Below are 22551 nucleotides of genomic sequence, written 5' to 3' on the forward strand. Positions count from 1 at the left end.
TTAAGCAGTACCTATTGGTGCTTTTGGCAGGCCTCAGGAACAGACAGTATGAAAAGGGGGAAATTGGAAAAAAGAAAAGATATGGCTCATATTGTACAAAACAATGGGATGTTTCTCATAATGTCCTGTTCTACTCCCTCTGCTTGGTGTAATAAGTATTTTGTATGAATATTACTGATTTAAATTTAGTCATTAAAACTATTGCTAATTTTAATTTTAGTTATTAGAATTTTTGTAAGTTTATAAATTTGTTTTGATTTTTTTAAATTTAATTTTACAGCATCTTGTATGGATTTTGGGATTAAAGCCTAGTAGTGGTGGTGCTTTGAAACCTGGGAGAGCTGTGGAAGGACCCAGTACAGTAAGCTCTAATAATTTTTACTCAGTTAGTACTTCCTCAAATGTTTATATGTTACATTTAAGTTTGTTCTTCTCTCAGGTCCTAACAACAGCAGTCATGACAGATTTACCAGTGATTTCTAATATTCTTTCAAGATTGTTTGAAAGCTCACAGTAAGTGTTAGTTTCTTAAATTGATACAGACATTATTGTTAACTGTGTATTCTAGATCAGAATGTTTTATTTCTTCATTTTAATTTTAGGTATCTTGATGACGTATCACTGCATCATTTAATAAATGCACTTTGTTCCTTATCCCTTGAAGCAATGGATATGGCCTATGGAAATAATAAGGTATGATATTCTATCTTTCTTTGTTAAATATGGTACATTATTTAGTTAAATAAGGTGTGTATTCATTATGATCTTGGTGTTTTACAAATGGGACCAATAGCTACTAGACTAGCCCTGCTTTGTTGGGTTTTTACATTTATGGTTGTTATTTGTTTGTTGAAAGGGCAGTGAAGAGGATGTTTTTAGGCTCGTAGTATATCCCAATATGTATTATGATTTTAAATTGTATACTGAATATTTTAAAAAATATTTTGATATAAAAATAATTTCTGTAAGGAATAATTCTACATCACATTTATAAATGCCATAATAATCTTTATGATTACAACTTATGATTGGGACAATACAAGTTTTAAATCAAGGAATATATGTCTCAGTTTCTCTTGCCTTCGTTGGGATGGAAAATAAGGAGCTAATCATTTCTTTCTGAAGGTAATGATTCTCCCCACCTTGAAAATTAAATTTTTGCTTTGTTTATTGACTAAATGAATAGAAAAGTACTTTTGAGAACATTTCTTTCTATGCTCAAGAGTATTATTTTCTGTTAAACTTGGAAAGCACAGGATTATTTGGGTTTATACCTTAGAAATTATTTAAAATGCTTTCTGCATTTTAAAATGAATAAATAGAATAGTTGGACCATTTACAAATAACTGAAGACATCTAGGAAATGTTTTAAAAGACAGAGAATGCAGCTTGTATTTGTTTAATATCCAAGGGTAGAATCCAAAATTATGTTTTCTGCATTGTCTTTAATAATAATTCTATGTATGGCTTGTTGTCTTGGCTCATGTGACTCATTTAAAGATTGGCCAATAAGATCTTATTAGGGCAAAGTTATGTGTGTTTGTAGCTCATAGCTAGAGAATTACATAAACATGCAGGGGTTTGAAAAAGTGTATTATAGTTTACTCCAACTCAAGGCAAGATAATATAAAATACAGTGAAGTAATCAAATTCTTGATACTTTCAGTAATCTTACATCATTGAGAAAAGTATAATATTTTTAATAGAGTGCCCTAATGAAATCTGAGCAGGTTTATATGTTAATGGCTTGAGAATCTATGTATTTACTAACAAGTATAGTATGTTTACTATGTACATGACATTCTGCTAGAAAAATATAAAGGAAATATAAGATTTCTACTTTAAACGAACATATAAACCACTTGGCTCATGGATAAGTGGCAGTGAAGGTGGTAAAAGAGTCTAAACAGTATAGATATTAAGTGTTATGAGACCTATTCTCTGAATCCTTATTGCTTTGTTATGTAAGACATTTTTAGTACATATTTTTACTAAAGTGAATTAAGACTAATCAAGATAAATTTGTGTGATTGGAGCTGAGTATTGAAGGAGTGTTAGGATATAGATGGTAGGAAAGGGCAGGTTAATGAAAGTCAAAAGAGAAAATGTTATAAGAAGTCAAGATCAATGGGGACTGAGAAAAAAATAAGAGATTTGAGTATTATTAGTATAATGTTCACTTTGAAAAGTAAAGTTTCAAGAGAGTTGAATGAGTAGTTGTGATATTTCAAGGAGACTTGGAGGGAACAGATGTTGAAAAAATATACACTGGAATAGAGATGGCTTTCCTGAGAATGGTGTCACATCTCTCCATTTTAGGATTTAATTTTATAAAATGATGTGGTGAATATGGAATGGAAATAAAAGTTTTTAAAAGTATTCAATTATAAAGTTAAAAATATTTTTATGATGGTCTTAAACAGTTTATTATTCAATTGTACTTTCTATAAAGTTATTGTAAATATTCAGATATAAAAGTAAGTAGAAACTTTCAGATATAAAAGTAAGTAGAAACTTTTGTAATTTTTTATAGATTTTTAAAAAATTTATCAATGTGAGTTGTTCTCAGTGAGTTAAATATCTTAGGGATTAAAGAGTGTAGTATTTGTCTTTTAGGTGTAGATTTAAAGTGACCAGTCATCTCATTTTTGGTCTTCATTTCAGGAATTTGGTCTTCATTTGTGTTAAAATTAATTTGTTGAGGAGGTAGCTGATGGTAAAGCTTGCAAATTCTTTCTTAGGAAAGGGTAGTGTTGATGATACTTGTGCAGGCGCATTACCAAGCTCAGTATAACAAGAAAAAAAATAATAAAACAGCTTTTACTCATTTTTTTACTCTATGTCAGGTACTTATACTGTTTTATTTAATCATTTAAGACAGATCTGTCAAGTTTAGTACCAGTACTCCCTTTTCACAGATGAAATATAAAAATAGCTTAAATAAATTACTAAGCTAAATAACCAAGGGTCACCTTTTAGTAATTGGTAGAGCTTGAATTGAACCTACATATGTCTCATTCAAGAACTCCATTCTTAACCACTTCACTAGTGGCTCTAACATTTGTGTGCATTAAAATCAGCTATGGTGCCTTTTAAAACTTCAAAAAGGGCCACATCCTAGACTTCATGAATACAAGAATCTTTGGGTATGAAACCTAGACATATACATTCTTTTAAGTGCTACATGATTCCTTTGTATATATATCCTCACTAGAATAAAAAGAAAGAGGGAGAGGGGGAAATAATACTAGGCAGTTTATGAGGACTTATTATGTGCTAGGCCCTTTTCAACATGAGCTCGCTTTTGTATTTTTATCTCCATTTTATAGATTTGAAAACATTTGCAGCCATAAAAAATAATGAAATTTTGCCTTTTTCAACAACTTGAGTGGACCTGGAGGGTATTATGCTTAGTAGAATAAGTCAGACAGAGAAAGACAGATACTGTATGTTATCACTTACATGTGGAATCTAAAAATAAAGCAAACTAATGAAGAGAGAAAGAGAGAAAGAAAGAAAGAGACCCATAGATATAGAGAACAAGCTAGGAGTTACCTATGAGGAGAGGAAAGGAGGAAGGGACAAAATAAGGTAAGGGAATGCTGTGTACCTGAAACTAAAGTAATATTCGAAGTCAACTACACCTCAATAAAAAAATTAAATTACTCAAAGCTTACATACTACTAAGTAGTAGTGTTGAGATTTAGATATTCACATGGAGTTCTCTGGTGGTACAGTGCATTAAGGATCCATTGTTGTCACTGCAGTGGCTTGGGACACTGCTGTGGTGTGGGTTTGATCTCTGGTCTGGGAACTTCCACATGCCATGGGTGCAGCCAAAAAAAAAAAAAAAAAAAATTCAGGCATCAGTTTTAACTACTGTATCATATTGTCTCTAGAATAATAAATTTTTCTATCACAGAAATTTTGGGGGAGTTCCCGTTGTGGTGCAGCAGAAATGAATGTGACTTATATCCATGAGGATGTGGGTTTGATCCCTGGCCTCACTCAGTGGGTAGGGGATCTGGCATTGCTGTGAGCTGTGGTGCAGGTCGCAGACCCAGCTCAGATCCCACATTGCTGTGCCCTGGGCCAGCAGCTGTAACTCCATTTTGACCCCTAGCATGGGAATCTCCATATGCCACAGGTGCTGCCCTAAAAAGCAAAAAAAAAAAAAAAAAAAAAAACCCAAAACTTTTTTTTTTAAGGATCCTATAGTGTTAGCACATGCAGAAGGGGTCAGCCTGACCATATTTATCTTAAAACCCCAAAATGTACTCGGTACAGCATAGTGTTAGCACATGCAGAAGGGGTCAGCCTGACCATATTTATCTTAAAACCCCAAAATGTACTCGGTACAGCAGCTTCCGCTAGGAAACAGAATTATATCCCATATTTCCATATTAGATTTTTATCAGCACTCACTGTAAAAAATGTTGAGTATAGAATAATTACAAAAATTTCTTTAAGATTATAAAATTAATGTGTTCATAATTTGCTTTTTTACTTTCAATTGCCTTTTGTATTTTCTAATGCTTTGCCTCCATTTGAAGCATCACAGCCACTCATCAGAATATTCCCATGGTTTTAGTCAGCTGAGTTTGCATTTAAGTATATTTTACTACCTCTATTAATATTGGATTAGCTATAGTTGTCCTTTATTCTTTTCATTTTTTCTTATAACAAATGGGCCAAGTAGTCTAATTTAGCCACTTATGAGGTACATTAACATACTTTCTGTTGTTGAAATGCCAGCAACTGTTGGGTTGTGGGATGGAAATCCTGTGAAATTGGATTGTGATGATCATTATACAACTACAGATGTGATAAATTCATTGAGTAATTAAAAAAAAAGAAAAAAGAAATGCCAATACCTGAAGAGTAGGGTTTGTCTTCTGTCTCTGCAACTTTTCTGTTAGTGTCTCAACTGATAGCCCTTACCTCTGCCTGTTCTTAACATCATACTTCTTTCTTCTGGTCTCCGTTGTCTACTTTTTTTGTTTGTTTTTCACATTTCCTGACATTTCACACGTAAAACCTATGCATTTGAAGACTTCACTAATAAGAATGTATATTGGTCAGCTCAGCCTGCTGTAACAAAGTACTATAGAATGGATAACTTAAACTGTATAAAGAATTTTCTTATAGTTCTTGAAGCTGGAAATCCAAAATTAGGGTGCCAGCCTGATCAGTTCTGGTGTGAACTCTCTTCCTGGCTTGGAATATTGCTGCCTTCTCACTATGTTCTCACTTGGCCAAGAGAAGGAAAGGGAGAAGGAAGTGGGAGGAAGAGGGAAAGGCAGAGCACATGTGCTTGCAAGCTCTCTGGTGTCTCTTCTTCTAAGGACATTAATCCTACTATATTGGGGCCCCATCCTTATGACCTCATTTAACCTTAATTACCCCCTTATAGGGTAATTATATTTAATCTATAATCTTATAGACCCAATCTCTAAATACTATCACACTGGGGGTAATAATTTTAACATTTCAAGTTTAGGGGAAGCACAGTTCATTCCATAACAAAATCCTTACCTTCTGGTCAGATGACTAGCCATTCTGTGTGTCTGGTATATTTTATGAATTTTCACTCTTTTTCCACTAAGGCATTCTCTTTCCAACCAGATTTTCTGGTGAGGGGCTATTATCTAGATACTTTAAGTTGGACAGGAAGGCTTGTCTTTTTTTTTTTTTTTTTTTTTTTTTTTTTTTTTTGTCTTTTTGCCATTTTCTTCGGCTGCTCCCACAGCATATGGAGGTTCCCAGGCTAGGGGTCCAATCGGAGCTGTAGCCACCGGCCTACACCAGAGCCACAGCAGTGCGGGATCCGAGCCGCGTCTGCGACCTACACCTCCACTCCTGGCAATGCCGGATCCTTAACCCACTGAGCAAGGCCAGGGATCGAACCCGCAACCTCATGGCTCCTAGTCGGATTCGCTAACCACTGAGCCACGATGGGAACTCTGGAAAGCTTGTCTTTTGATAACTGAGGTTTTACTGTATTTATGGGTAATTAATCATATATTAATTATAAGCATACTTTTCACAGTACTCTCAGTTTTAGTTGAAATACTCAAATTCTCCTTATAATATCAAAATGTATTGTTTTCTCTCTAGGAACCATCTCTTTTCGCTGTTGCCAAATTGCTAGAAACTGGTCTAGTTAACATGCACCGAATAGAAATTCTGTGGAGACCTCTTACTGGCCATCTACTTGAGGTAGCCTCTTTTTCTTAATTATCATATTTACTTTCTGTTTAAAATACAGACATTCATAGTGAATTAATGATTCTGGATAACCGTAAGAAATATGAACATTAACATTTTTTTCCCTTGTACTTCTATCTGTATGTTTTATCAGGGACTAAAGTTTTACGATAATTGTTTTGGCGAAGGAATAGATTCCCTTTTTTTTTTTGGCCAAAAATGGGTGATATATCAATGAAATCTCCAAAGTCTCTTCATCTGCTAGTGTGGAACCCCTTTCTTTTATTATATAATCTTTTGATCCTCTCAGCTTCAGCCAGTTCTCAAACTTCGAGGCAGTTAGGGCTGAAACTCAGTATTAAACACTGCTCCTTTACAGCCTTTCCTGTGATTGTGGATTAGCCCTTTTACAGAGGAAAAACCTGTTTGGTATCACTAATTATAGGTAGCGCCCAGGAAATTTTATCTGGATGTTTTCTCTTGTATTCAAATTGGGGTGGATCTGAGTAATTAGCTGCTTCTTAATAACAGCTGCTTCTATCAGAATACATGTATATGTGCAGTTTAGGTTTAGGTTGCCATGTTCCATATTATTTTAGTAACCTAAGAAAGGCATTGTCCTTAATAAGAAAAAAATATAGTTGTCTTTTCTTCTCTTTTTTTCCTCCATTTTATTGGGATTACTTTTATGAGCTATTAATGAACATATGCAGATTCCTTCATTATGGATGTTCTCATCAAATGGCAAAAAACTAGTTTTTAAAATTTTAGCTCAGTATTTGATTAAGAGGATAGACCTGATTAGGAACCACAGTATCAGCTTTTTTCGTTTACTCCGATGACATTTATTTTTATGAAATCCTTTCTTTTCCATGACTTGTTTAGTTTCATCTTTTATCTTCTCTCTCTTTATTGCTTCCTCTTGCCTCTTATTCAGAAGGTAAGCTTATTTACATTTTGGATATAATATTTTCTTCAAATGAACATTTGATATAATTTTTTATATGTGAAAGAATAGAAAATGTGATGTTTTAATTTTTTTTTTCTCAAGTCGATGTGGAAGGCCTAGCTTAAGTATACAAAATAAATATTTCATTTTGTTCAATGTATGTACCTTTAGGTGTGCCAGCATCCAAACTCTCGAATGAGAGAATGGGGCGCAGAAGCTTTAACTTCACTTATTAAAGCAGGATTAACATTTAACCATGATCCTCCACTTTCACAAAACCAGGTAAAAAAAAACTTACCTCTTTCTTGAAAGTACTTTATATAAAAATCATACCCTCTCATATGTAACTTTTTCTTAATTTATCAAATAGATGATATTCTAAAAGTGGGTCTCATCGCTTAATATTTTATTTCATTTGTAGGCCATGGATCTCTTATGGAAGGTCGATATGCCTGGATTTTTAGGATTATCTATGTTAACAGTTTTTGAAATTTTCTTGTTAATGACACTGAACTAAATTAATTAATTACCTAGAATTGGTCTCCCAGTCTAGAAGTTTGCTTCTTCATGCAGTGCTAATGCCCCATTATTAGCCTGTTTTCCTCTGGTCCTTACCTGTCTCTACTTTTTTTTTCTCATTACCCTCACATGGAGAAAAGCAAGTGGTAGAACAGGCAAGCACAATAAAATATTTTTATTTTCAAATAATGTTAAAGGTTATTTTATACTTTCAGAGTTTACATTTGTCATGACTCTTTTGTCCTTTCATAAACATTCACATATATCTTAACATAGTTTTTAACAAGTCCACAAAGTTTTACTATTTGAAGATTGAGTAGGGATGAGGCATTTAATAGTCATTCCCATTGCCCTTATTAGCATCTTATATTGTATGTAGTTGTATTCTACAAATTTCCTTAACACATAATTATTGAGTACATACTATGTACAAGGCAGTATTTTAGCTCTTGAAATGGAATAATAAATAAGAAAGATTTTTTTTTTTTTTTTTGCTTTTTAGGGCCATTTCTACGTATATGGAAGTTCCTAGGCTAGGAGTTTAATCAGAGCTGCAGCTGCTGGCCTGTACCACAGCCACAGCAGCGTGGAATCCAGACTGCATTTGTGACCTGCACCACAGCTCATGGCAACATTGGATCCTTAATCCACTAAGTGAGGCCAGGTGTCAAACCTGCATCCTCATGGATACCAGTTGGGTTCATAACCCTCTGAGCCACAACAGGAATTCCAAGATCTTCATTTTTATAGAGCTTACATTTTAGTGATTTCATAGTTTTTTCTACTATAATTTAAGATTTTTGTAAAGTAAGTCCTTGTCCATGTATATACCTGCAACATCCAGCTTAATATCTGGCATATAGAGTTTAATAAATGTTCAGTCCATGAACTAAGTAAATAAATCTTTGAAGAGAATTAAAAATGACGCAAATGTTTTTAAATGCTGAAAGGAGTAGAACAAAGTGGGTTTTTTAAATTGCTTCCAACAGTAATAAAATTTTGTGGTTTTATGTCATCTTTGCTAATTCATTTTTAGAAATATTGATAATTTAAAATTTAAATATATGTGATATATTTTAATAGAGCAAATGAAAGATAATTTTAGAAATGGGAGTTGTTTTCTTCTCTCCAAACAGAGCTAGATATGAATAGATAGGTAAATATCCTTTAGTGAGATTCACTTCTATATGGATGTGTAATTAATACTTTTCAACGTAAGGTCATTCCCTGTTTATCCTGAACTGTAGCATCTTGAAGATTGATTTTTATTTTCTCTTATTAAAAAAAAAAGACAGATGATAAAATAATCCTAATGATTACTGTTAGAGAAGTCATTTTCAATGCTGCTTTTATTTAAAAAAAAATTCTCTTTACCATTGTAGTCTGAGTGGAGGTGAATTTAAACTTGAAAGGCAATAGCAGAGCCTTTCCATGTTTTGGAGCTTCTCTTTCTAATTAGTTTCTTGCTCCCTTTTCAGAGGCTGCAGTTGCTTTTACTGAACCCATTAAAGGAGATGTCCAGTATTAACCACCCGGATATCCGACTCAAGCAGTTAGAATGTGTGTTGCAGATTTTGCAGAGTCAGGGAGACAGTCTTGGGCCTGGATGGCCATTAGTACTTGGAGTTATGGGAGCAATCAGAAATGATCAAGGGTAAGTGTTTAAAATTAACATTCAGGAGTTCCCGTCGTGGCTCAGTGGTTAACCAATCCAACTAGGAACCATGGGGTTGCGGGTTTGATCCCTGGCCTTGCTCAGTGGGTTAAGGATCTGGCGTTGCCATAAGCTGTGGTGTAGGTTCGGATTCCGCGTTGCTGTGGCTCTCGCATAGGCTAGTGGCTACAGCTCCGATTGGACCCCTAGCCTGGGAACGTCCATATGCTGTGGGCGTGGCCCTAAAAAGGACAAAGAGATAAAATTAACATTCAAAAAAATGGCAGAAAAAGGGAATCCGTCCAAAAATCTTGAGGTGACGGTAATTTTTTATGTATACCCTTCCTGATTAGGTTTAAGATCTAGAATAGATCTAGACCCTTTTCTTAACCCTACCCCCAAGTAGCTGTAGGGAATCATTAAGCCGTTTGTTTGGAAGGATGGAAAAATTGCTGTTTCTTTGCTATTTATACATGGATACAAGGTTCTTACTTAGAAAAAGAAAAATGCACCAGTCTGACACACTTTGTAACACACCCATTGGTTGAGTTTTCTTTTGGTAACTATTTGATAAGATGCGAATGAGCATTTAGGGTTTGACCTCTCTGGGTATACTGTGCTTGCTGGTTAGTCTGATTACATGGACAAATAGTTCCTGCTCTAAAAGTAGAAACCTTTGGTTTTAGAAGCAAGGCCTATAAGTGGGATCTTAGTAACTTGAGTACTTTATTACCCCACAAACAGAATAGGACTCCACTGAAAGCGGTGTATGCCTCTGGAGTGGGGCAGAGCCAACACTGTAAAAGACTTCATATGCTTTTATAAATTACTTGGATTTATCCTGAGTACATTTGGGAGGCATTTTGGGATTTTAGGTAGAGGAATTATGTGATCTCATATGCATTTGAGATGTATCATTATGTCAGCAGCGTGGGGGGGAGGGGGAATGGGAAATCCTGCAGTGCCCTCTAGAAAGAGAAAGGAGGAGATGGATTTGAGCTACTTAATAGACAGACTATAGGGGTGAAGGGAGAAATAGGAAACAGAATCGGGGCTGACTCCCAGATTTATGACTTAGGCAGCTTACTGGATTGTGGTATCATTAACTAAACAGGGACTACAGAAGGAAAAGCACATTTATAGGAAATGTATGAACTTTAATTTAAGGTCAGACATTGCACTGGAGAGATTTAGCAAATATTTGAATATATTTGTAATTTGGCAGTAGGACTCATCTTGTTTTGATGACTAGTTTGGGAGTTTTACATGGTTGAGGTGCTTGAGACTATTATGGAAAATTATCTTATTTACTTGTAATAACAAATTTCCTTAAATACTACAAAATATTGAGGTGATTAATGTGGAAAGAGATGAGCCAAAGCCTAGATCAGCTAAAGTTTCTTCTCCCAACCTACAGTGCAGTTATAAAATAGAGAGTACACAAAACTACATAATATAGTAAATGCTCAGTGTGTTAGCAATTGTGTTTCCTTCCTTTCTTTCTTGGCTGTACCTGTAGCATGCAAAAGTTCCTGGGCCAGGGATCAAACCCACACCACAGTAACAATCCAAGCTGTTGCAGTGACAGTGCTGGATCTTTAACCCCCTGTGCCACAAGGGAACTCTTATAATGTATTTTCATTATGTTTTTCACTGCTAGAATTTCTTTCCAAAATGATATACTTCTTGTTCTCCTCATTTGGAATACAGAATTACTCTTTATTTTTATACATCAGATGTAGAATTTTAAATAAAAAACACTATAGATACAAAAGAGTAAGGAACTCATTTTCAGTCAATAAGTGAATTGTGTGGCACCATGCTAGATATTGAGGATGCAGTGGTGAGAAAGTAGCTGTAACCAATTCCCTTTTCTCATTCAGTGTCTAAGTTTTGTTTACTTAGTTAATACATAACAGAAAGAATATGGCATTAATACATATTTTCTTTTTCTTTTTTTAGTCTACTGTTTTTATTTCATATTCCTATGAGCTTCTTTATCTGTTAATTATTTTTAAGCATGTCATGTCTCTTTTTACATTTATGTAAATGTTGGTAGTACTGTATGATCTTGTCTGTGTTAGGGAAGGTTTTCTTATTTCAACTTTAAAGTAAAAGTTTGCTTCTTTTATTGTAAGGTATGTATTTTTCCTTCCATTTCTGTTAAATACATGAGTATAAATCTCTTTACCTTTTTTTTTTTTTTTCCAGAGAATCTTTGATACGAACTGCATTCCAGTGTCTTCAGTTGGTTGTGACAGATTTTCTACCAACGATGCCTTGCACTTGCCTGCAGATAGTTGTAGATGTTGCAGGTAGCTTTGGACTTCATAACCAAGAGCTTAATATTAGTTTAACTTCAATAGGTTTATTAGTAAGTATCATTGTCTTTCTTAAATCATCTAGAAATTACTATCTACAGTTGAGAATGAATGCTAAGCAAGCATCCTTTTGACTCCATTGAAGTCATTTAAGTGACTTTGAAGTACCAAACTTATCTCTTGCATGAACGGTTAAATAATATCACTTAAGAAATAATGCTTTAAGAGAAGAATATTTGGAACAGTTTTGATATATTGAGCTGAAATTTGGCTTTTGTAAGGTTTGTTCTGGGAGGATTTAGTAAACAAATAAGATTATATACAAGAGAAATATTCAGTTGACTCTGAACGGTAATTGATTTTCATTCAGCATTATTTTGGTAGTAACATTTTTATGTGCTACTTGTTTAGTAAATAAAGCTTTGGTTAAAGGCTTTACTATTTACATAGTCTTGTAGTATGTCAACACTCCTTTGTTAGCTGTTTAGAAGGCAACGTATGATATTGGAAGAACCTAGATTGTCAGGTATACATGTACTATTTTAATTCTGTCTACCTCTTGTTAATTGTTAAACTGTTGACCTCTTGAGCCTCATTTTCTTTAACTTGAGTATGGAAATAGTACAGTTTAATTTAGGGTACAGGTAAATTTTTTTATTTTTGCTTTTTAGGGCAGTACCTGTAGCATATAGAAGTTCCCAGGCTAGGTGTCAAATCAGAGCTGCAGCTGCCAGCCTTCACCACAGCCATAGCAACTCAGGATCCGAACCATGTCTGTGACCTACACCACACCTCACAGCAACGCTGGATTCTTAACTCACTGAGCAAGGCCAGGAATCAAACCCATATCCTCATGGATAACAGTTGGCTTCAAAACCCATTGAGCCACACTGGGAACGCCCTGGGTGTTAATATTACATGAAGTAAACATATAGAGAAGTAAACAGTATAAATTTATTTAAAGGCAATTATTTAGACTCTTTTAAATATATATTACAATTCAGAAGTTTTTAAAGTCAAACTTAAATTTCCCTCACAAGCTGGGTAAGTTAATATTTTACGATTAAAAATATAATCATGGGGAAAAACGTAGGCATGTTGAGTATATAATTGCTTCCAAAGAGTGCTTGGTTAATTCACTATGGATTAAACATTAACATTATGTTTATGTTCATGTTTATGTTCATAAGACATATTTGGAGATATTAATTACTTTTGCATGAAATTACAAAACATTGTTAAATGATATTAAGGAATTGATAATTTTGGTTGGGTAATAATGGTGTCATTGTTATGTTTTTTAAAACCTTTTTTAGTAGAGATTATCAAATATAGGCATGAAGTAAATATGACAAAATATTAACAATTATATTTAAATGTTGGGTATTTCTGTGTATTGATATAGTCTCCCTGTTTCTCTGTACTTTCTTAAAATTTTTCATATTAAACATTTTTTTCTTTTTCATTAGTTCTTCATTTCTTTAACTTTTAATGTGAAGTAAAGATATATCCAAACAATGATGTACCCATCACTCAGGCCAGGAAATGGCACATTACTGTACTTAAGACTTTTTATATTCCCCTCTCAGATTGCACTGATCTCCTCTGTCAAAGTCAATTCTATCCTGAAATTTCTGTTACTTACTTCCTTGTTTTTCTCTGTGGTTTTTTTTATCACTTTATGCTTTTGTCTTTAAACTGTATATCATTTAGAGTTGTCTGATTATGAAATAGAATAAGTAGAATCATACTTTAATCTTTTGTTGTTTCTTTTTTCTTTCTTTTTTTTTTTTTTTTTTTTGCTTTTTTCTGACCACACTGGTGGGTATGGAAGTTCCCAGGCTAGGGGTTGAATTGCAGCTGCAGCTGCTGGCCTACACCACAGCCACAGTGGTGCTGTATCTGAGCTGTGTCTGCAACCTACACCACAGCTCACGGCAATGCTGGATCAGATCCTTAACTCACCGAGTGAGTCCAGGGATTGAATCTGCAACCTCGTGGATACTGGTCTGGTTCGTAATCCACTGAGCCACAGCAGGAACTCCCCTCTTTTGTTGTTTCTTGGCTCAACATTTATTTTTTGAGATTCATCCATGTTGATGTAATCATGTAGTATTTCATTGTACTATTAATTATACCAGAGTTTAATGATCCAGTCTACCTTTGGTCAACATTTGGGTTGTTTCTCACTCTTTGCTATTAAGAGCAGTGCTGCCATAAGATTCTTGTATCTTTGAGTGCACTCATGGAGGGAGTTTTTGAGGGCATATACATTGGAATCTGTCCATCTCCTATACCTTCTTTATCCATTCATCTGACACTTAAGTTGCTTCAACATCTTGGTTATGGTAAATAATGCCATTGTTCACATGCAGATTCATGTATCTTTTCAAATTAGTGTTTTCCGAAAACTTAAAAAAAAAATTGGTTTTTTTTTCCGAATATGTACCCAGGCGTGGAATCACTGGATCATATGGTAGTTCCATTTTAAGTTTTTTGAGGACCCTCCATACCGTTTTCCACACTGGCCGCACCAATTTTTTAAGTTTTTATTCATTTATTTTTTTTGGCCACACCTGCTGCATGAAGAAGTTACTGGGCCAAGTATCAAATCTGCACCACAGCTGTAGCCACAGCACTGACAACGCCAGATCCTTAACCTCCTGAGCCACCAGGAAACTCTGGCTGCATGAATTTTTTTAAAAAATATTACTGTTAGCACAAGATTGCCCCTTCAAATTCTCCTGAAACCAGATAGAGACACTTGACAGAGGAAGAGATGTTTCTATTAAACCCACTCTACTAGCAAAGGAATTTCTGAAGTAATTGTTTTTAAGTTTTATTCTGAAAAACTATGTGTTACATATTTATTTATGTATTTAAAATAAAATCTATGAGTAAAGTGGTATTTTTCTCCTTTGCTTTATAGTGGAATATTTCAGATTATTTTTTCCAAAGAGGAGAAACTATTGAAAAAGAATTAAATAAAGAAGAAGCAGCACAGCAAAAGCAGGCAGAAGAGAAAGGAGTGGTTTTAAATCGACCTTTCCATCCTGCACCACCGTTTGACTGCTTGTGGTTGTGTCTTTATGCAAAGTTGGGTGAACTATGTGTGGACCCCCGTCCTGCTGTCAGAAAGAGTGCAGGGCAAACCCTGTTTTCAACAATTGGTGCACATGGAACTTTATTACAGCATTCAACGTGGCACACTGTTATTTGGAAGGTACTGTAAAATAGCTTGAGTTAACAGCTCTTAATTGAGACATGCTTTTGTACTTTTCAATTCAACTTGTTCCTATTCAACTTGCTCCTATTGAAGTATAGTTGATTTACGGTGTTCACTTTTGTTCCTATTGATTTTTAAAGAAGAATTTCCATACATTTGTGCATTTGACAAAACAGAAAATGTTAGCTTTGTCCTATTTTTTATTGCACCTCACAGAGAACAAATTAAATATTGAAAGACTCCTCTTTTTATCTGTCTTTAATTTCTGCCTTTGCAACACAAGCCCCCCCACCCTAGTTTTCCCCATTAGTAAAACCAGTAGTTGCTAAACCACTACCTGTAATTCAGATATAATCAAATGAAAATTTCATAAATAAAAATAACAATAGTGAAACTTACTTGTAGATTCACCAAGCAAAAATCACCTCTAATTTGTAAATTCAACATTTATTCATTAATTATACACTTTCATTTTTTTTCATTTTTCATTTTTATCTTCTTTTTGAAAACATCCTATCAAAGGATGTTTTAGTGAGCATCCCTTTTTTTGCTAAAAGGCTCTCTCTTTTCGTTTAATCCATTCCGTTTTAATAAAATTCTATTTATAATCATTTCACTGTTTTTGTTAATTTTTGAAGTCAGTAAGTTTGACAGTAAGCAGTATGGTAAACCTTAATTGTATTTAACAGTTTTCACTTTAATAAGAAGACCTCAAAATGTCTTCTTAAAAAATCAACATTAAATGTTCCCTAAGAAGAATAATTAAAAGCCCTGCTCTCTCCTGTGTCTTCTATTTCAACTCCTACTCCTGCTTTCTCCTCATATCACAAACATACTTAAGAGCCCCTTACTGCTTCAAAAAACAAACTGATGTTTTCTTTGTATTAATTTTTTTTTTAATCTTTTTGTCTTTTAGGGCCGCACCCATGGTATATGAAGGTTCCCAGGCTAGGGGTCTAATTGGACCTATAGCTGTTGGTCTGTGCCACAGCCACAGCAACGCCAGATCTGAGCCACGTCTGTGACCTACACCACAGCTCACTGCAAAGCCGGATCCTTGACCTGCTGAGTGAGGCCAGGGATCAAACCCGCAACCTCATGGTTCCTATTCCGATTCTTTTCCACTGTGCCATGACGGGAACTCCCTTTGTTTTTTCGTTTTTTTTTTTTAATATGTTTTCTGGTTCCTGTCTTCTTCGTTAATCTTTTTTCCCCCTTTTTGTCTTTTCTTCTTTTTTTTTTCTTTTTTCATTGTTAATCTTGCTGCCTAAATCTTAAAAGGTTTTTTCCTTCTCACCTCTATCCTGAATTCCCTTACACCTTGTAATTAAAAAAATTTTTTTAATCATTTATTTATATGCTCTTTCTACTGGACAGCATGGTGACCCAGTTACACATAACGTGTGTACATTCTTTTTTCTCACATTACGTGTTCCATCATAATAGATTAGAGTTCCCCGTGCTACACAGCAGGATCCCATTGCTAATCCATCCTGAAGGCAACATTCTGCATCTATTTACCCCTAGCTCCCAGTCCTTCCCACTCCCTCTCCCTCCCCCTTAACAACCACAAGTCTATTCTCCAAGTCCATAATTTTCTTTTCTGTGGAAAGTTTCATTTGTGCTGTAGATTAGATTCCAGATATAAGTGATACCATATATGGTATTTGTCTTTCTCTTTCTGACTTACTTCACTTAGTATGAGAGTCTCTAGTTCCAACCATGTTGTTGCAAATGACATTATTTTGTTCTTTTTTATGGCCGAGTAGTATTCCATTGTGTATGTATACCATATCTTCCTGATGCAATCATCTATCAGTAGACATTTGGGTTGATTAAAGTGTAGTTGATTTACAATGTTCCTTCAATTTCTGCTGTACAGCAGAATGACCCAGTCTTACATATTTATACATTCTTTTTTTTTTTTTCATACTGTCTTCCATCACATTCTAACCCAAGAGATTGGACATATTTCCCTGGGCTGTACAGTAGGACCCCATTGCTTCTCCATTCCAAATATTATAGTTTGCATCTGCCAACCTCAAACTCCTTGTCCATCCCATTGCTTCCCCCCATACTCCCCTGGGAACCACAAGAATTTGATATCCAGATTCTTTTACTTTAGAGTATCTTAAATGTTAGAGTGTGACAGAGTCTCTTAGAGGTCTTGTTAAAGAGCAAATTGCTGAGGCACTGTCCCCAACCCCCTAGAATTTCTCATTTCCTTCTCCTGGCCTAGGGACTGAGAATTTGCATGTCTTTGAGGCTCCTGATACTACTGGTTCTGAGAACATATCTTTTAAACCACAGAAATCGTTCATAGACTCTACAGGTGGTCTTTTAATGGTCTTTTAATTTCCAAGTCTTTTGCCCTAAACCCAATCCTTATCCTTTTTTGTAGCACTTAATACTGCTGACTATTTTCTCCTCAGAATTTCTCTTCCTTTGGCTCCTCTTCCACAGCATGTGTCTGCATCTCTAATCAATTTTTATTTTATTTTATTGGCCCCTATTCTTTCCCCCGAATCTACATTTTAAATGTAAACATTCCCTGAGTCCTAACCACTTCCTACTTGATTTTTTTCAAGCACCCTCATCCACTCCTGAAGCTTCAGTCATAATCTCTTTCTATCTTGCCTAGATCTCTCTTCTTAGCTTCATTCTCTTCTTGTACATTACCCCATAGATGCTCCATTGGCACCTCAGCTCAACAAGTCTTAGACAATATTCTATCCAGTTTTTTTCGTATTCCATGACCTTACAGATAAACCTAAGAATAGAAGGATACTTCTGTTGGTCACTTTCCTCTAATATATGGGGATTAATCAGACTGTCAGGTATAATTCTTTATAACAATGCCTAATTTCTTATGCTCTTACTTAAGCTGTGCTATCAATACTTTTTATGTGCATTTTTATAAATATTCAGGTTCTCTTTCATCTGCTGGACCGAGTTCGAGAGTCTTCTACCACTGCAGACAAAGAAAAGATTGAGTCTGGAGGTGGCAATATCCTCATTCATCATTCAAGAGACACAGCAGAGAAGCAGTGGGCTGAGACATGGGTTTTAACACTGGCCGGCGTAGCGAGAATCTTCAACACTAGAAGATATTTACTGCAACCTTTAGGTAGATAGACTTTTTTTTTTTCTGAGTGTGTAAGTAATTCATGTTAAAGGAAATTTGGAAAATACAGAAGATTCTTTTGAAATTCATAGACAGGGCTGCTTCCCAAGAATATCTGATCTTAACTGCCAGTCTTTGTGTTATGTGTGCTGTGTGCATGAGCATGCATGTTTTCATTTGCTTCACTGAAAAGATATGAAATGTGTACCTATCATGGCTAAGTCTCTGGGGGATACAATGATGAGCCATATATCTACCATCCTTGCTATTTCATGAGTATAAGGGAGAAACTATAATTACACACATAAATACAGGATTGCTACAGTGATCAGTGCTACAAAGGAGCTTATAATAGATGATGAGCTTATCATAGCTAATTATCCAGGCCAGTGAGGTATATATAGGCTTCCCTGAGAAGGTAATATTTTATCTAAGTTCATCAGGCAAGAGTAAGATGAACTATGAACTGGGAAGAGCCTTACAGGCAGAGAGAACATGTAAAAGAGATGAGAAGATTGAGGAGGTGGGGATGGTAAGGACCTTGGCATGTTTGAAGGCCTGGAATGAAGAGATCAAGGAAAAGTGTGACTCTAGATAAGGTTGTAGAGGTGGAGAGAGGCCAGACTGCAACACTATGTAGGTTATGTTCAAAAGTTAATACTTCATTCTAAGAGCAATGAGAACCACTGAAAGGTTTTAATCCATAATGTGATGTGCAGTTCAGAAAGAACACTTTGGATCGTATGTGTAGAATGGAATGGCCACAAAGAAGAATGGTAGGATACTATTAGACCGTCTAGGAAGCTGTTGGTGGTATAGATCTCAGCCAGAGCCAATTCTGCCCAACCTCCTCCCTCCCCTACAGGATATTTGACTATGTCTGGAGACATTTTTGGCTGTCACACCTTGGGAGGGACAATGCGCTACTGGCTTCTGAGGGAGTAGAGGCCAGCAATGCTGCTACACATCTTACAATGAAAAGGATAACCCCTACAACAAAGAATTATCCAACTCAAAGTGTCAGTAGTATTGAAACCGTTAAGACTCTGGTATAGATTATAGTACTTCCATTCTGGTGGTAGGGATGGGGACGGTTGAGAAAAATGAACAGAAATATTTTTATACATATGTGAGCAAGCTGTACATATTATTTTTAAAAAAATATTATGTTTATGCATATTTAGCCTTTTCATGGGCATTTTTTTGTGTGGTGTTTATCTTGTTTACCCAGGGCTCACTCTTTCTATAGATAGATACATAGATAGAGATACACACATGCATATACATTTTAAATCTTAGTTTTTTGTGTTCATTTAAAATTTACACAAGAGAAATAAATTTAGACTCATTATAAAAAGATAGTCTATTCTTCATTTTCTCCTGACAACTCACTGTTATGTAGAAAAACTGTTTTAAGAAAATTCTACAACTGTAAAGTTATTTAAATATGAAAACAAAGTATAAAGTTAAGGTTTTATGGAGTATGACATATAGCTTATTTTAAACATCTAGAGAGGAGTTCCCATGGTGGCTCAGTGGTTAAAGGATCTGGTGTTGCCGTAAGCTGTGGTGTAAGTTGCAGACTTGGTCTGGATCTAGTGTGGCTGTGGCTCTGGCGTAGGCCAGGGGCTATAGTTCCAATTGGACCCCTAGCCTGGGAATCTCCATATGCTGTGGCTGCGTCCCTAAAAGACAAAAAGACCAAAAAAAAAAAAAAATTAGACAGTTAAAAGACGCATCATATTGTTACAGCTTTTCTAATATGCTTAAGAATGGGAACATCCTAACATCCTACTTAATCCTTAATAAAGGTAGATGGGTAGATTGAAGATGTTACTTAAAAGGTTTTTTTGTTTGTTGCTTTTTTTTGTTTTTTAGGGCGACACCCATGGCATATGGAGGTTCTCAGGCTAGGGATTGGATCGGAGGTGTAGCCACTTGCCTACACCACAGCCACAGCAATGTGGGATCTGAGCCATGTCTTCGACCTACACCACAGCTCACAACAGTACCAGATCCTTAACCCACTGAGCAAGGCCAGGGATTAACCTCTGAGCCAAGACGGGAACTCCCTGAAAAGTTTTTGTTTTTGCTCTCTTCTTATTTTCGCCTAAGTTAGAGGTACTAGGAAATAGTGTAACCATGTATACGTACATGATTGTTTGTTTTTAAGATCAAAACCTTGCTTAATATACTTCATTAATCTCTTCTTGATACCATTTATTCCTATATCAGAGAACAATGTTTTTTAGTGGATTTTTAGGTTGTAATGATTTTAATCCATGCTGTTAGTACCTAAGCATTTTTTTTTCCTAGTTCTCTGTGAATTTAAGCCAAAAAATAAAGCAAATAAACTTTTTTTTTTCTTTTTTGGCCATGCCTGTGGCATTTGTAAGTTCCCGGGCCAGGGACTGAACCCGCACTACAGCAGCGATCCCACTGCAATGACAATGCCAGGTCCTTAACCTGCTGAGCCACAAGAGAACTCCAAAAGCCAATAGACTTAAAGTATCTAAAAGCAATCAAAAATTGGATCACTTTTATGGTGATATATATTTTTTTCCATTTTTTCCTAATATAGGAGATTTTTCAAGAGCATGGGATGTTCTTCTTGACCATATACAGTCAGCAGCACTCAGCAAAAATAATGAAGTATCTTTGGCTGCACTGAAAAGCTTCCAAGAAATTTTACAGATTGTGTCACCTGTCAGAGACTCAGATAAGCCTGAGACACCACCAGCAGTAAATGTACCTGTGCCTGTCCTTATAGGGTCCATATCAGGCCCAGGCCTGAACAGGCCATTTGTAAGGACAGATTCCATTGGAGAAAGACTTGGAAGATATAGCAGCTCTGAGCCACCCATAGTGACTGATGAGCTTGAAGATTTGAATCTCTGGTGGGCTGCTTGGAATACCTGGTATAGAATTGGATCTGAAAGCACTAAGCCTCCTGTTACTTTTGATAAACTAACTTTCATTCCCAGCCAGCCTTTTCTTACAGCTTTAATTCAGATATTTCCAGCTCTCTATCAACACATAAAAACTGGTTTCAACATGGATGACTTGCAAAAATTGGGAGTCATATTACACAGTGCTGTTTCAGTCCCAATAAGTTCAGATGCATCTCCTTTCATTCTTCCATCTTATACTGAAGCAGTTTTGACCAGTTTACAGGAAGCTGTACTTACAGCTCTAGATGTTCTCCAAAAGGTAATAGAATTTTAGAGGCTGTCTTAAGTATTAATGCATATGGTTTTCTGGGATTTTTTTTTATTTTGCTGTATATTTTTTGGGATAAATTCTGGGTCATCAAGATCATTGTGTATGTATACTTTGAGATGGATGCAGAATTTTAAAGATTCAGTTATTTTTAAAACTTGAGTTTTTAAAATATATTTTAAAAGGTAATTCACATTTGTTTTGAGAGTCTTTAAGAAACTGCCTGCATTCTCTTGTTTCTTTTCACCAGCTCTGGAATTGTTGGAAGCCTATATTTTTTTAAAAAAAGAGAAAGAGTAAATTTATAAAGTGTTTTCTCACGGAAATTTTAAAAAGATATATTTTTAAGCTATGTATGTTGTGTTACTGCAAAAAAAGTTATTAAATAGACCTAAAATTTATTGAGCAAATTCTAATTAGCAAGCAAGATCGGATCAAAATCCAAGAATTCTTTAAATTGTCAAGGTAACCATTAGTTCACAGCAACCAAAATGCTGGGAAAAAAAAAAAAAAATCCAACTGAAGAGCCAGCAATCCCAACAAAGTAGCTACGATAGTTTAACAAAATTAAAATGGAAGTAGATTCTAATTACACATGTGTTATCAGTAGCCACTTGTGTACTGCAGATCATGTTCTCTAATTAAATGCATTATGTACCACTAGAGTGATGAAAACTTTCACAGTAAGAATGGCAGTTCCTGCTACACTGTAATACACCTTGACTGACTCTGGAGGAAGTCTGGATGAGTAGTTATCCCTTGATTGCTTTACCCCTAGTTATGCTGTGCAGAGAAACAAATTGTGTAGAAACTTAGAATTTCTACAATTATAGGGTAAGAGGACCTGGCATTTAAAAAAAAAAAATTATTATAGCGAATTTGGTGGCCTAGCAGTTAAGGATCTGGTATTGTCACTGTTATGGTGCAGGTTTGCTCCCTGGCCTGGGAACTTCCAATGCCAAAGGTGCAGCCCCCCCCAAAAAAAAAATTGAAAAAACAAACAGTTTATTGCAGGGATATCATTTTTCCATAGTTGAAATCAAAAGAGCTGCCTTTATTTTCAGTGGGGGAAAAAAGGAGCCTGTCAATAATAACTTTTTTCTCTCTGATTGACTGTGAACATAAGTTGCTTATATACTGCCGTAGAGAAAATGGAAAAGATATTCTATCAGAAAAGGAAAACATAAAGTCTTGTGGGATGCCCATAATCTAGAACTCTCATTCAGATATTTAAGTCAAGATTTTACATATGTGTAGAGGATACTAAAGAAACAACAAACTCCCAAAATTCTTTTCAAGGAAAAAAAAGTATGTAATTTTGTTTTGTTTAAA

At 35.2% G+C, this 22551-nt stretch overlaps 1 protein-coding gene across 25 annotated transcripts in view; it reads left to right on the forward strand.

Annotated features, from left to right (window-relative positions):
- The window catches only part of MON2 (MON2 homolog, regulator of endosome-to-Golgi trafficking), a 114602-nt gene that overhangs the window by 57848 nt on the left and 34203 nt on the right, over positions 1-22551 (forward strand). For all 25 annotated transcript variants that reach the window (XR_014803486.1, XR_014803483.1, XR_014803485.1 and 22 more), the window contains 10 exons: positions 281-361; positions 440-513; positions 603-693; positions 6118-6219; positions 7328-7438; positions 9154-9329; positions 11541-11703; positions 14580-14873; positions 17805-18003; positions 20582-21210. Coding sequence is in view for 13 of the 25 variants with exons in the window: in XM_084956244.1 (XP_084812370.1) it covers positions 281-361; positions 440-513; positions 603-693; positions 6118-6219; positions 7328-7438; positions 9154-9329; positions 11541-11703; positions 14580-14873; positions 17805-18003; positions 20582-21210 (1920 nt within the window). In the remaining 12 variants the exon portion in view is untranslated. The remainder of the gene's footprint in view (positions 1-280; positions 362-439; positions 514-602; positions 694-6117; positions 6220-7327; positions 7439-9153; positions 9330-11540; positions 11704-14579; positions 14874-17804; positions 18004-20581; positions 21211-22551) is intronic.

The sequence above is a fragment of the Sus scrofa genome, chromosome 5, assembly GCF_054392235.1.
Source record: "Sus scrofa isolate SSC_HxYL_T2T_F1_AM1 chromosome 5, Sscrofa_HxYL_maternal_Yorkshire_Landrace_v2.0, whole genome shotgun sequence".
NCBI classification, from domain to species: Eukaryota; Metazoa; Chordata; class Mammalia; order Artiodactyla; family Suidae; genus Sus; species Sus scrofa.